This window comes from Maylandia zebra, linkage group LG13 (genome assembly GCF_041146795.1).
Source record: "Maylandia zebra isolate NMK-2024a linkage group LG13, Mzebra_GT3a, whole genome shotgun sequence".
In the NCBI taxonomy this organism is placed as follows: Eukaryota; Metazoa; Chordata; class Actinopteri; order Cichliformes; family Cichlidae; genus Maylandia; species Maylandia zebra.
In genome coordinates this window covers 20,649,891-20,665,046 of record NC_135179.1, presented here as the reverse complement: position 1 = coordinate 20,665,046, position 15,156 = coordinate 20,649,891, and the positions used below count along the sequence as shown (strand labels likewise).

The following is a 15,156-nucleotide window of genomic DNA, read 5'->3' as shown; positions in this document are numbered from 1 at the left end:
AAACAACTCAAAATAGGATTTTTAACACTGATACTGATCTTTGGTGATTAAAAAAATCTGATATATTAGCCGATATATTTTCTGTATAACGTGAAAGATGAACAGACTTCACCTTTCAAAGTTTGTTATGTGTTGTGATTTTAGAAGTCCTGACTAAGATAGTATAACAGTACAGTTTAAACGTAATCTTGGTGTATTGTCATAAAAGATCGTAGATTAGTGATTTACGCTCAGGTTGCATCAGCTGGCTGTTGTGTTTGTGTACTTCCAAACCTGTGTTGCCAACATGGAAGTTGCCCTCTGCTGGACAAACTGTGCAAAATCAACAGTTATAGCATGGTTGAAGGGTGTTTCTCCTGTCTCTTTTTTGCTGATATATTGGTATTAGCATTTGGCTGTAATCATTAATAATAATAAAAAAAAAACATGTTGAAAGTTAGTGGGGAAAAAAGATTATGATCAGCCATCAAAAGTGGGTTTGTGTATTTAAAAAAAAAAAAAAATTATACCTGCATGTGTTCCCTCAACCTTTTTCACGCCTCTGTACCACCAATGTCACCCCTATGGGGGTTCTGTCCCCCACCAGGGCGCTTACCTGGGAACCAAAGGTGATTAACTTTTGCCAGCAGGGTCTCTGGGCTGTGACACATCATGACTTATTTTATCACATGAAAATGTACATATGCATATATTTTTAGTTGTATCCTGCTTACTAAAATATTTATTTTTTTCCACGTGCTATGTTTTTATTTTATTGATCTCCTTGTTTATAGCAGTCACAGCATGCTACTGATCACAACATGCTCTGCTGAGCCAGATAGAGGAAACAAGCTGCAGCAAGCATCTTTGCCACCTTATTTGCAGGATCAGTTTACACTCTTGGCCTGTGATTGACAGCTGAGAAAAAATACCAAACTCATTGCCAGAGCTCATGAATGGAACTGCATTGCTCAAATATTATACTCTGAAATTCACATTAATATAATTTTTCTGTAATTGCTTATTGTGCCTCACCGGCTGAGTCTGAATTTACATTCACTGAATGGTAACTGATGGACGACTGACGGGAGCTTTCTGTTGTTGGCACAGCACAGTTTCTGTGTCTGGCAGTTGCTTTTGCCCACTTTACTGGAACATTTCACTGCATATAGAGACCCGAGACATGGTGGGCAGAGCATCTCTGTGTCCAGGTGACGCTTCTCTCGCAAGAATTTGCTACTGTTATTTTTAGCTGTTGTAGACTCTTAGGGGAAATGTAACACTCATGGTAATGAAACTCTGTTTGTTCACTCTTGTTCAATTAAACATTAAAGCACAACATCAGTGTTAATGACACACAGGTCACAGAGTCTGTTCTCCTCATCAGTTGCTGAAGCAAGCCACATTAGAGTCACAATTTAAGGTGACATTCAGAGGTGGCATTGTATTTTTAGCAACTGATGAACTGCCAGTCCTTGAAGTATCAAAGGTATAACTCCCCATTGTCTAAGACTGTGAATGATACAGTAGCTTGGAGTATTATTAATTCATCTATTTCCTACACTGCTTATTCTTTTAGAGGTGTTGAGAAGCAGAACACCTTTTATTTACTTTTTAAGGACCACACACAAACTGGTGGAACTTGTAGAAGCACATGTATGTGATGAACATAACCACATACCCTAACCATAAAAAGCTTCATATATACACTGAATTAACTAAAGGTATTCAAATGCTTATTGACACAAATATCTAATTAGTCAATCAGCAGCTCGATGCATTTAGGCATGTAAATATGGTCAAGAAAGTCCAAACTGAGCAATGGAGAACAAAGGTAATTTCAGTGACTTTGAAGTTGGCATGGTTGTTAGTGCCAGACGAGCTGGTCTGATTACTTCAGAAACTGCTGATCTACTGAGATTTTCCCACATTACTCTCTCTAGGGTTTCGAGAGAATGGCCCCAAAACAGTGAAACTTTCCATTGAGCAGCAGTTCTCGAGTGAAAATACCTCGTTATTGTTAGATTAGAATGACCAGAATCCTTTGAGCTGATAGAAGGCCAGCAATAACTCAAGTAACCACTCATTACCACCAAGGTTGTACCAAGCCAAAACCACCAACCAACCAAAAGAGCATCTCTGAACACAACATACCAAACTTAAACACAACAGCAGGAGACCACACTGGGTACCAGTCTTCTAAGTACAGGAAACTGAGACTACAGATAGCATGGATGGACTGTCAGAAATGAACAGCAGAATATTTTTGATATATCTGATGTGTCTCAATTTCTGCTGCATCACTGAGTTAGTAGAATTTTTCCATAAACCACATGTTGTAATGGTTTTGGGCAAAATATTCTCATTAGACTTTTTCATCTTAATACCAATTGAGCTTTGTTTAAACACTATTGTTACTGGCCATGTCTATCCGTTTTTGACCACAGCATACCATCTACTGATGGCTGCTTCCTGCAGGAGTTCTCTATTCTCGCCTCCACTAGCATCACATCTTAATATCAGTATGGCTCAAATTATTGAGGAATGGTTTCCAGCGCCTTGTAAAACTATGCCACAAAGGATTAAGGCAGTTTTGAAGGCAAAAAGAAGTCCAGCCCAGTACAGCAAGGTGTAACTAATGAGGTGGCCGGTGAGTGTACTGTAGTCATCAGATCATTATTATTAGAATTTTGTCAATTAAATTATTGCTTCTACTGTTACTATAAAAGATACAATTACTGACCCTTGCATCAAACCTTTAAAGCATAATGAAACTATGTTAACAAATATGAATTTCTTAAATATGGGAGAACACACCACAGTGAGGCTCATCCTAGTATCCACCATGCTGGTAGTCTTAATGAGAATCCTCAATTTCATTCTCTGACCAGCAATTTAAAAAAAAAAAAAAAGCAGAAAACAATCCTATGAGCACTACTTTGAGTTCTATTTTTCTTTAGCTTTAGACATGACTGTCCTTTTGGGGGGATTACTGTAGTGTCTGAGCAGAGAGGGGAGGGCTGATGGTTATGTCATTGTTTGGACTGAGTGGGAACCTCCCATCACAGATGTCAAGTTGAACTGCACCCATGACACCCTATAAGGCTCAACAGTTACCGTGTCCCACCCCCGTTACACCTGCTCTGTGGGCTGAGCAGGACTGTACCTCTCTACACCAGCCAGGCTGAATATTTAGGGACAAACATATTTAAAATATCTGCCTCTGATAGCCGTAATTCCCCTTTTACTGTTGATATCAACACTATGTCAATATTGCACAATGTAGGCCTAATCCAAAAAGCTCTTAAACATGTAAGATGATTACAGAGCCGCTATAGTGATGTTGGACAGCTTACGTAACACACATATTTTCCTCTATCTCCTATATTTAATATGAGATATCCATACTTTGCACACAAGCTGTTGTCTTTTCTTTTCCGCCGTTCCCATTAGTTGTTCTTTTCCGCAGCCTCTGAAACTGCCTCTGCAGCCTGCCATAATCCCTGATCATGAATCCCTAACTCCCTGAGTAAACTGGTACTAGATGTGGCCGCAGATCCATGGTAACAAAATTCCACAGGGCATACCCTGGCTTTCCAGCGTTGCTGCTAAATCTCATCTGTTATCTCAGTAAACCTAAGCTTCTTCCGCTCATATGCCTCATCTGCTGCATCTTCTTATGGTGAAGGGAGTTCTGCCATGTGAAAAAATAGCCCACAGACTGCTGGACCAGAGTACTAAGAAAAATCTTGGTGCATGGCTGAAATTATAAACCACTGTAACTGTGACCTTTTTTTAAAGCACATCCTGCTTTTGACTATATTATGTTGTTTAAACATAATAGAACAGCACATGTGTAGGGTCAAAGTAATGCAGTATTCACTCGCTTCAAATATACTTCAAGGGTATGCTAAGTGTACCCTCTTGCACAGCAAACATCAGATATTATTTCTTGTTTCTTGTAGGAAAAAGGTCTGCTCTGATACAGTAAACCTTTTTTATCAGCCACAAAGTACGGTATACAGATATGCATTTTTTTCAACAGAGCAAGAAAGAGGAGGAAATGAAAGCGCATTACTAGGGTTTGCCTGTTCAGGTTTAAATTAAAAATTCAGAAGGCAGATAGGGGGGTGGAGGACACTGAGCATCATCGACTGAGCTTCAAAATGGGGCCAATCCTCCCGCTGACCCACAATTGGGTCAGTTTTGCCCTTGTTTCTTAAATATATAGAGGAGCAGCCTTAATTCCATGACTTATATTAGATACTAGTGGCACTGATTTCAGGACTTCTGTTTTTTGTGGTCCAGCATCGCTCGAGTCAGATTGCATGTATTACATCTTTTCTTGCAGGTTTTCAAGGAAAGAGTTGTGAAGTTGACATAGATGCTTGTGCCCTGTCCAACAACACATGCCCACCAAATACTGAGTGTTTGGATCTCCCTTATGGGCTTGAGTATACCTGCTGTGTACCCTGTCCTCAGCACCTTCAGGTGTGTAAAAAAAATCTTGACGTGCTTTTTTTGTCCTCGTCTACTGTCTGCAAATATAAATAAGCTCACTTCTCAGTAATATCATTTTGTGGATTTGTTTTATTTTTTTATGCTAGACAAAGTTTTGGATATAACTGCGACATATCTCGACAAACTAAAACTTCAGAAGGTGTGGGTTTCAGAGAGTCAGTGTTTTTTCTGAAATGGTGAATATTCTTTCATAATGGTTTTCTTTTATGAATAGAAGATTGGCACCAAGTGAAAATCCCTAAACATAGCAATCATCGGATGTTGCGGCTGCGCTGGTGACATTCGCTGTGCGAAAAATAAAAACAATAAAAAGCATAATGTTAACAGTTAGTTAACAGTGTAGTAAATCTTAGATTTTTTTTTTTTAAATGCAGTTTCCATATATAGTACATAAGAAATTATGTTGGAGGAAAGCAACGCTGGAATTGTCTTTGGCAGGATTTTTGGATTGTGTTTGGCATGAACAACGTTTGCACATTTACAGAACTGAAAAGGCCACCTGATTTGGATGTATATGTTTGTATGTGTATATTATGTATGCGTAAACAGAGAAAGTGCTTCAGATGACAGATGGAGATGATCGCTCACTGTGTAGCAATGCTTGTGTTGGCCCTTGTACAGAAGTGCCATGATGCCTGTATTATAGACCTTTCCACAAGCAAGCTTTTCCCCTGCCCCTTTGTTTTTCCCCGGTGGCATCCACATGCTGGCAGGTGTACTTTTATTTCCTCTCGGGAGGTTTAGCCTTCAGTGACCATTGATCTTGTCTTGTATGACATGTAGCTGCTACATGGAATCCCGAGTGACCCCAGTATAAAGCATGAATCAGTATTCATGACTTTGTCGTGCTATTTTAATGAAGCTCATTTTCAGGGATCCAGGGGCAAGAAATGATTCGGAGAAAAAAAAGATGATTATATTTTCTTTAATCTGAATAAGCTCAGCCCCATTTAAAATATCATACAAAATAAAAGAGTTGCACATGAAAGAGCATATCTTGTTTCATGATTTGTGTATCTAAAAACATCTATTTCCAATCAACAGCCTTGTGCCTTTGGAGGACGCTGTGTGTTAAATAACAGCAATGCTTATCGATGCATCTGTACCCCTGGATGGTCTGGGCAGGACTGCCGCGTAAATGTCAACGACTGTATTGAACATGGGTGTCAAAATGGAGGCACTTGTATGGATGAGATTGATGGTTACAGGTTAGTGTTCAAATCCTGATGGTCTTGGGGCTGTTCTGCCACCAGAATGTCAATGATTGTAAAAGCTGTTACATTTACTGCTCTTTTCCTTCAGGCTTGAAAGAATTCTTCTAACTCTATACAGTATTAAGAGATTCTCTTTGATCTGTTGCTAGCTGCCTTTGTCCTAGAGGATACACAGGCATCTACTGTGAAGAGGACATTGATTACTGTGTTGACCACCGCTGCTCTGAACATGGTTTTTGTCTGGACCAGCAGTATAACTTCACCTGCCGTTGCATGCTTGGATTCGAAGGACTGCTTTGCGAAGTGGAAATAAATGAGTGCCACAGCCTCCCTTGTTTAAATGGTGCCACCTGTGTGGACCTAATCAGTGATTATCGGTGCCACTGTCCCCCAGGATTTGAGGGTATGAGACCATCTGATGTGAATGCAGTGCTGTTTACAATCATTAATAGTACCAGTGACAGGAATATGAGGTTCTCGAGCAGTTTTTAGTGTGCTAATTATGGAACATATAATTAGCAAGTTTATCATAATTTTTAATGAGTAAAGCAATAAAATTAAAATTTTATAGGCAGTCATGTTAAAGAGAAATTTTTTACATGACTCTTTGCAGTCCTGTGAAAAACGTTCCCCCTTACTGCATCCATGTAAATTAAGATGGTAAGTAACAGCAAGGGGGGATGAGGAAGTGTGTTTTACTGACTGATCATTAGTAATTGTGAACACCTCTATAATAATAGAAGGTCAAATGTGAGGCCATCTGTCCGAGACCCAAAGCTTGAAAGAAATTGGCTCGACCCAAACAACAGGGCAGTGATCCCAAGCACCGCAGCAAATCTGTGGCAGAAAGCAAAGAATCACTTAATCAAAGAATCAGCCATTCATGCAGCTTTGTGTTAACAAGACCAGCAAACAGCCAAAACTTCAGCTTTAATAAAGTTGCCTAATAAAGTGTCCTCAAATGATGTACTTACTTTTTCACAGGACTTCTTTGAGTTTTCTTAATCTTTTTCCCCCCACTTTATCTATATATGGTCTACATCTTGCTGCCTTCACCGAATTACTTTTTTCTCACGTGTATCCGGTTCCATTCCAACTTTTCATTATATCACTAAGCACTGCAGAGTGAAAATAACTGTTAGCTAAATAACAAAAATGAAAAAGATTCAGAGTGTGAGGAAAAATCCTAGAAACATTCCTACAGAGTGTCAAACACACGCCTGATCACCTACATCAGAATTCCCTACAAAGGAGAGATTTGCAGCTTCTCATTTCAAGTTGTTGAATTGCACTTGTGCACTGGGGCTGCTGTCTCATATACTGCTGTTAGAAACCCTTGCTGTTAAGGGGCCTCTGAAGAAATGCTACGTGCATGGCTTATTGGCTTTGCAAGTGATGGTGCAGCTGCTGTGGTAGGTCAATAGAGAGGAGCAGCTAAACTCCTGTGTGAAAACATCAACCTTAACTTGACCGTCGTTCACTGCATCATTTGCTAGTTTGACATTCGGTTGGATCACCTGTATCTAAAGAGCAATACAAGAGATTAAGAATATCGCATCAGTGGTTTTATAATCTGAACACTCTAACAGCTCTCAGAGTATACATCACTGTGGTCCCTGAATTATTTGCATAAAGAGATAAACAAAAACAAAAATTTTTAAAGCTACTTCACCTATTACTTATTCAGTACCAACCTGATTTACAAGTGATGTGAATGTGTAAACAGCGGTGAATTAAAGTAAAATCAGTTAGCTAAGCTAATGGGGGTGGCTGATTTACTATTGAACTGGGTATACAATATCTAGTAGAGAATGTATGTGCAGGTACAGTCAGCAGATGCTTTAATTATCTGAGTACCTTACAGTACATGATTAAGGGAGTGCCTACCAGTGTATGGGGTCATGATGGTGAAAGTACAATTACCTTTGGTATAGACAGCCGTGCAGATAGACGAGCAGTGCCCGAGGATTTCTGGCTGTTAGTTCTCTGAGCTCTCTGGCTCACCGAGAACTAAGAGGGCTGAAATATTGCCAGAGGCCAGACCTGGCGCAGCTTTAAATTTGTCAGTAAAAATCTTTAATCAATTCCGTTCCTAACTCTTGCCCTGAGGATACTAAAACCAGGGCTACGGCATTTATGCATGCACGCAAGCAGCAACATGCTGAACACATAATCATTCAATCACATTTTAAGCCGCTAGAATCAGAAGTAATCAGCTGCCTCATGAAATAAAACCAGGTGCTGGTTTATTGATGTGATTCGAGGACAATAAGCAGAAATTTGTACTGCATATGTTCTGATTGTTGTTCTGGTTGCAAATATGAGTCACGTGTTGGACTTCACTGGAATAATTGTTAAACTGGCAGGCTGACAGTCACATCTGTGGTAGAGACATATTTAAAGTGTTTTGTTTTGTCCTGTAATACTGTATAAACCCCTGCAGGAAGGATCTGCTCTGAAAATGTAAATGATTGCTGGCCACAGTCTTGTCTAAATGGAGGTTCATGTATGGATCTGATAAATGACTTCATTTGTCACTGTCCAACTGGTAAGTATCGTCTACTTGTGTATAACTAAGTATGTTTATAAAAATATCATGCTATTAATTTTCTCTATCGTTTACCATGGGAATAGCTGAAATTTCTTGCAGTTACATCCAACTTCTTTCTTTGCTTCTCACTTTTTTGTTTAAAATGCACAAAGTTACCAGAGATCTTTGTTCTTCAGAAAGTTTCAATGCAAGAAAAAGGTTCTACCTGAGGCAACTATAAATTGGTATTGCAGATTGGGGTTACAAAAAATAACTGTTAGCATTTTAAAATTTACTTTTTATAACCACGGTTGAAACTGATTGCCAGTAAACCCAGAAAAAAGATACGGCCTTTCCTGTTTTGTAAAACACTGATTTGTCCACATATACAGTAATTCAGCTTCTGCTTACTGTAGGTGTGAGCTTGTTCTTTAATCAGGTTTTCCACATTTAGCATATTTATAACAAATGTTATAAGAAGGGTCCATAATCAGTCCATGAGAGAGGGAGGTGCTGTAGTCCTTCGAGAGCAGTGGTAATAAAATACTGATTCATTACTTGATTGCGCGTCAGAATGCCACAGCCAGGCCGCTTGGCATAACACGCCCAATGTCACATTGAACTGCAAACAATCACAATCCACAAAACAGGATTTACAGATAAATATTTGAAAATAAATCCCACAAAACATAGGTGCTGACCGGACAAGAAAAAACACTTTGGTGTCGAGCAGTAGGTCATTTTGCCCATTTTTTTCTTAATATATAAAATAGTAGAAAAGTTGTATACAATATGCAATTCAAGTCATTTTGGTTCATTTTTTTTAAGCACCAAATCCCAACCACAGTTGCCTCAAGGCGCTGAATAAACAAATAAATAAACACATGTAGTTGAATTAAAAGTAACTTGAAACAGCGCCTGTTATACGTGTATTTTATGGCCTTGCGGATATTAAAAAATGCATCACTGTAAATAATCTGATCTTATTATTTTCTGCCTTTTTCTCAAATTAGATTTTGTCAAAAACAGAACACCAGTGTGTGAGTAATGGTTCCATTACGGTTATAATTTCACTGACAGATTTACAGACAGGTGCTTTTGATCACTTTATCCCGTGAGAAATTTAATTAGATAATCTGTCAAACATACATGCTTCCTACTACAAAAAGCACACAAAAAGAATCAGACAAGATCTCCTGTTTGTGTTCAAGTCCATTCCTGCCACCTTGTCTTGTTTGGAGCTACAGTCCATCATATATGTGTTTTCCAGTTTAGCTTGAATTGGGTGACAGTATTTAATTTTTTTTCCAAATGTATATGAAACAGAATTAGATTAGAAGAGTTGTAAAGATTATTCAATCAAGACTGGCCAGTCTTATAAATGTGGTTTTTTTAGAGACAGAAAAAAAAGTTTAAGCTGCATCTAGATGGGTAAACACACACACTGATTGGCAGTTGTGCTCATTTGTTGATCGCAGCTGTATTTCCTGGGGGATTCCCAAGTTCTGTGAAGATGGTACTTGTTTAACTCAGCAACTGCCCACATTCTGAAGATATAATATTTTAGTTAAGAAGAAATAGCAAAATAATATTGCAATACAGCACTGACGTCTCGCTGTTCCAATTTAAAAAAAAAAAAAAAAAAAAAAAAAGTGCACCAAATTTTAAGGAATTGAGAATGTTGTAAAATAAACCAAGGTGTAAATGTGCAAGACCTAAACTGATTCATACAAATGCAGCTAGTTGGATTATTAACATTTAACATGAACTAAAGGCTAAATGGTGTTATGGCAGATTACCTGAATTGAATTGTGTATGAACTCAGTGACCACTTTGTTGGATGCACCTTGCTAGTACCTGACATTTAAGTACAACAAACTTATTCAAGAAAGCAGTTTGAGATGATTTGAGCTTTGTGACATGACGTGATATTCTGCTTCAAATAGCCATTGGAAGATGGAAACAATGTGACCATAAAGGGATGGGTGTGGTTTAAAAGATCATCAGTTGGTATTAAGGGTCTCAATCTGTGCCAAGAAAATATTCCACACACCACTGCCTACAAGCCAAAAATGGATCTATGCTTACACCCTACCATTTGGTTGTCTGAACAGAAACTGACACTTACCAGACACGGCAACCTTTTTTCTAATTTTCTGTTGTGCAGTTTTGGTGAGCCTGTATGAATTGTAGCCTCAGTTTCCCGTTATCAGCTCACAGGAGTGGCACCCAGTGGATTGTGTGCTCAGTGAGGATCTTCTGCATACCTTGGTTCTAATGCATGGTTCTTTGGGTGACTTTGCCTGTCCTAGCAGCCTGACCATTCACCTCTGTCCTCTGACATGAACAAGGCACTTTCACCAAGAGAACTGCCGCTCTTTTTTTGGACCATTCTCTGTAAACTTTAGACCTGGCTGTGTATAAAATCCCAGTAGATCAGAAGTTTCTGAACTGCTCTGCCCATCTGGCTCCAACAACCTTGCCATGTTCAAAGTCATTTAATACACCTTTATTCTCGATTCCGATGTTCGGTTTGACGTTCAGCAGATCTTCTTGACCATGTCTACGTTCCTAAATGCATTGAATTCTTACCTTGTAATTGATTGGCTAATTAGATAGCTCTGAACAGTTATACCTAACAATGTGGCCAGAGAGTATAGTTTGTACTCTACCATGTTACCTAACAAGCAGATCATTAATGAAGGCTAAACCCAAAACTTACTCAATGTAAATGCGTGTTTCATTAGAATATCTTGTGGGTATGAATTTTGAAACCAGAAGAAATTTTTTATAATTTTTTTTCATTCATCTGAGGACTGAGCCACTAGTAGGTGTCAGATAGAATAGGGAGTCCCACTTGGAGATGGTGACACTGTAAATGTGACATTCCTTCATGCAACATTAACCTCAGAGTGAACTGCATGCACAATTGGTTATTAAACACTTCTGAAACACTCTGTTGGAGGCAATAGCTGTCCATTAACTAGCCAAGGTAATACATAATTTAATGGGGAAAAGGGGTAGTTGGAAGGTCATCAGATGTGCTGGTGGAAAGTAAGCTGGTCTGGATTCAGGTTACAGTCTAAAGAAAGTGAAGTCCACTTCTAGCTAAATGCATTACACAATCCAAGAGAACTGACGGCAACTTCACACAGATATTTGCGATGGAAATATAACTAGACTAGCACTATCATATTTTTTCAGTATTACTCCATATTAGTTTTGCCCATATTAAAAGGTGATCTATTTTAAGACTCTTCCCATTCATATTTATCTATTTTTGGAAACGTTTAATGCATACCAGTCTCCAAATCTGTCTGTTCTTTATTTGCAGCAGTAGATATTGACAGAGGTATCTATCAGTGACATGCAGATGTGCGTGTGTAGGGGTAGATAATGTGATATAGATCAGTCCGGTGTGGTAGGTCCCTGTCAATGATTCACTCAATTAGCATACTGCATAGTAGGTAGATTGCAAGGAGAAAAATCAATACGTCCATTAATCTGCTGAATAAAAGCTGTCTTTATCTAATAAAACATGCAGCCATAAAGGTGTGTTGCATTTTGTGTGTTTATGTATTCAATGCTTGTGCCTTGATTCCTCAAGGTTTTGCTGATTTTTGCTTTTGCATTGTTTCAGGGTTCAAGGGGAAAGATTGCTCTTTGGATATTGACCTTTGCTCGTTTGGAATGTGCAGTGAACATACATTAAAATGCACCAAGACCAAGGATGGACAGAATTTCTCTTGCACATGTGAAAGAGGTGAGCAAGTCTTTTAACAGGTTAAAAGTAAGCACACAAATCTGTGTTTTGCCTGCTTATTTGTCCACATATTTACAGTGAAAAAAATTACATAAAAATGAAATTGCCTCCACTGACTCACTGGTAAATTAAGCTTCGCAAATGTCAGTTCTCTGCAAATCATTATTTCATTAGAAAGATCATCACTTCATGCCTTACTTTACTGCAGAAAAATTTCTTCTTTTAGATCATATATTAAAATTTGCACCTACACTGATGCATTATGTTTTTTAAGTTGCTGATTTTCAAAGGATGATGTCACGGTTTCTTAAAAAAAAAACCCAAAAACTTAATTTTGTTTGTGTGTCAGTCAAATCTCTTGGATTCCCTTCCATGTGGATGTCACTGTTATCACAGCATGTCGCTGCCAGAAGTGACAGGGATAAGACAAGAGTAAGTGGAAGGGGCTTGATCTCTAAGATACTCTGAAGCTTGCCAGGGTTATCCAGGCTTCAGAGACTTACAAGTCAGTAGCGTGTGTGAGTTTGGTGCTGTGTAAGTACACACAAGGGGAATCATGCAGTTTTTTTTTTCTGGATGCAGTTAGGGTACTTGGAATAATAAACATTTGCTAGCCATACCAGTCATAATTCAGCCAACACTAGTCCTCAGCAGCACCTCTATCTCTGCAAACGAATGGTTGTTACATAAAAGTCCATGTAACCTAATCAATAACCGTAACTTCATTACCCCCGTTGCATTTATGCTCGGCAGATGTCACAGTGAAGGATCGTGAGTGATTTCTTATGTAAATGCAAGCAACCTGCAGCTAGCTGCTCTCCCTAAAACACTTCTCAAGGGCAAGCTGTGAGGTGCTGTTTTGTTTAGATATTTCTTGTCGACAGTCTTGGCATCCATATTATCTAATGCTTTTGAGCCTAAGGTGTTGTAAAACATGTTACTCATGCCCCTCACTATACTCACTATCCCACGCTGCCAACTTTTTGACCTAATATTTAGTACATACGCTAAAGCACACCCATCCGTGGTCTGAGAATGAACTCAGATTGGTCGATTTTGCATGCAAATGTGTAATTTCTATATGAATAAAACATGAAAGTTGATTGGGAAATGTTTCATTTTGCACTGGCATTACATTAAGAGAGTTTAGTGAATGAAGTTATTTAACTCAGGATTGTAGAACACAGCAGCTGGGTTTGTTTTCTTCTGTTTCTCTTCGTTTTAACCCCGTGACTTTTATTGTGCAAACTTATAAACTTCTTTTCCTGCAGTAAGACAAATTCCTTGTCCTTTTAATCTTTGCTAAATTTCTAATTGTGAAGGTCATCTTCAGACCGTTACATTTGGATAACTGTGTGTGAAACATTGTGTACACTCAAACAACTACTCTGTGGCAGATAAGTGGGACATTAACCCACACACAGCTTGTGTAGCACCAGAAATAATGTGCTTAAAACACTGGCATGTTTCCTCTTTGTAATGGCCCGCGTGAGTGTGCTTACATGTGTGCGCTGATGCATGTTATTTGTTTTATGCGGTTCTCTTTGTGTATTGATTGACTTTGATCTTAAAAATCACTGGATTTGGCTTGTTTAATGTAATAAATCAGAAGGGCAATGACTGCCTCTTATTAAACATGATTAAATGATCCAGTGAGCTGAGTCTGCATGTGCCCAGCAAGTTCTTTGAATCAATACGAGCTTTGAAAACCAGCTTTTGTTTGTGAAAACAAAGTCATGCTGATCCTAATTGACTGAGAAATAAAACCAGCCAAAAAGGATTCAAATAACGCTTTTTTTTTTTCTTTCTTTCTTTCTACATATGCTGCAGGGTTTGGAGGGTCGTTTTGTGAAGTAAATCTTAATGAGTGCCAGTCAAACCCATGTCAGAATGGTGGCATTTGCGTGGATGGCATTGACATGTATCAGTGCTTATGCTCAGAGGGTAAGTTGTAATGCAATTATATGTCCCAAAAGTCAAGATAATATCATTATATTGCTTATTCAGACTTTGTTGGTTTTTAAGTGGGCAGTCAAGCAATTGCAGCCCTAAAGTTATAACCATGGTTTAAATGAAATAGCTATTCAGAAACACTTTTACATTCTTTTCTTTTTTCCATTTGGAGGTCGTTTTCTTATTCTTAGGGATAAATGGGCAAGCAGAGATGAAAAGACATTGACTTATTTTCACTGCAGCTGCGATTCAAGTGATTCGCGAAGCGAGGCTTTTTACTTTTTGCTACAAGGAAAACTCTTATAAAAGTATCCAGGTGACAAAATGAGGGCACCATCACCATTTGTGTACTTTACTGTAGACTGATACTTACTGTAAGACATAATACTTTGTTTAAACAGAATTGAATGTGGTAAAGAATTTTTCTTAATTGCTTTGTCGCTTCTTCTGCCTTTTTTAAAGTAGCCGAGCTCTAATTTCACAGTGATATCTACTTCAGTTTTAATCTCAAGAATCAAAACATCTGTAATAGTTTATTGTATTTTGAATAATTTTAGCAATTGCAACACATATTTTTTATCTACCTTACAGCAGTTTCTCCAAAATTCTCATCTTATGAGCTCATTAATGCATGAAATGAACTGAACCAACCCCTCCAGATTCCTCTCCCCTGCACAAAAAATCTTTTCACTATGTCAGAAGAATGCACGGTACATTCAGTAAGTTTATTGCTTTCAAGTGAACAGTGGAATTCTTGTGCATTGCATTGCAGCACAGACTCTCTTAGATCTATTGGATTTGTCCTGAACAAAAATGAAATAACTAGTGTTATCCACACAGGCCTTCACGGAATCTGCAAGGACTCAATTCCAGCATAACTACATAAGATTATTGTTCCCTGTCTCATTTGTCAGGATAGAATTTTGTCAAAATTGAAACGAAGCTAATAGAGCTAAGAGCAGAATTCAATTAAAATCTGTGTAAAGGTACTGTACTCTCCCCAACAGCTGTTTTTTTTTTTTTTAACCATACAAAGCTGATTGCTAGCTTTACTCAGGATAATATTCAGTTAAACATTTTGAATCTCCTGGTTTGCAATTCAAGGTTGGCAAGTATTTGCTTAGATTTCTCCGATCACATAAAATCATTCAATCAGAAATTGTCACGTGTGTCATTAGTGTAAAAGAAATAAATCA

General features: G+C 38.3%; 1 protein-coding gene across 5 annotated transcripts in view; it reads left to right on the top strand.

The window, feature by feature from the left end:
* eys (eyes shut homolog) overlaps positions 1-15,156 on the top strand; it is a 177,394-nt gene that overhangs the window by 26,673 nt on the left and 135,565 nt on the right. For 4 of the 5 annotated variants that reach the window (XM_076891743.1, XM_076891742.1, XM_076891741.1 and 1 more), the window contains 6 exons: positions 4,331-4,470; positions 5,545-5,708; positions 5,864-6,117; positions 8,158-8,262; positions 11,885-12,007; positions 13,838-13,951. In XM_076891743.1, the coding sequence (XP_076747858.1) occupies positions 4,331-4,470; positions 5,545-5,708; positions 5,864-6,117; positions 8,158-8,262; positions 11,885-12,007; positions 13,838-13,951 (900 nt within the window). The remainder of the gene's footprint in view (positions 1-4,330; positions 4,471-5,544; positions 5,709-5,863; positions 6,118-8,157; positions 8,263-11,884; positions 12,008-13,837; positions 13,952-15,156) is intronic. The other variant, XM_076891744.1, reaches the window with a different exon arrangement.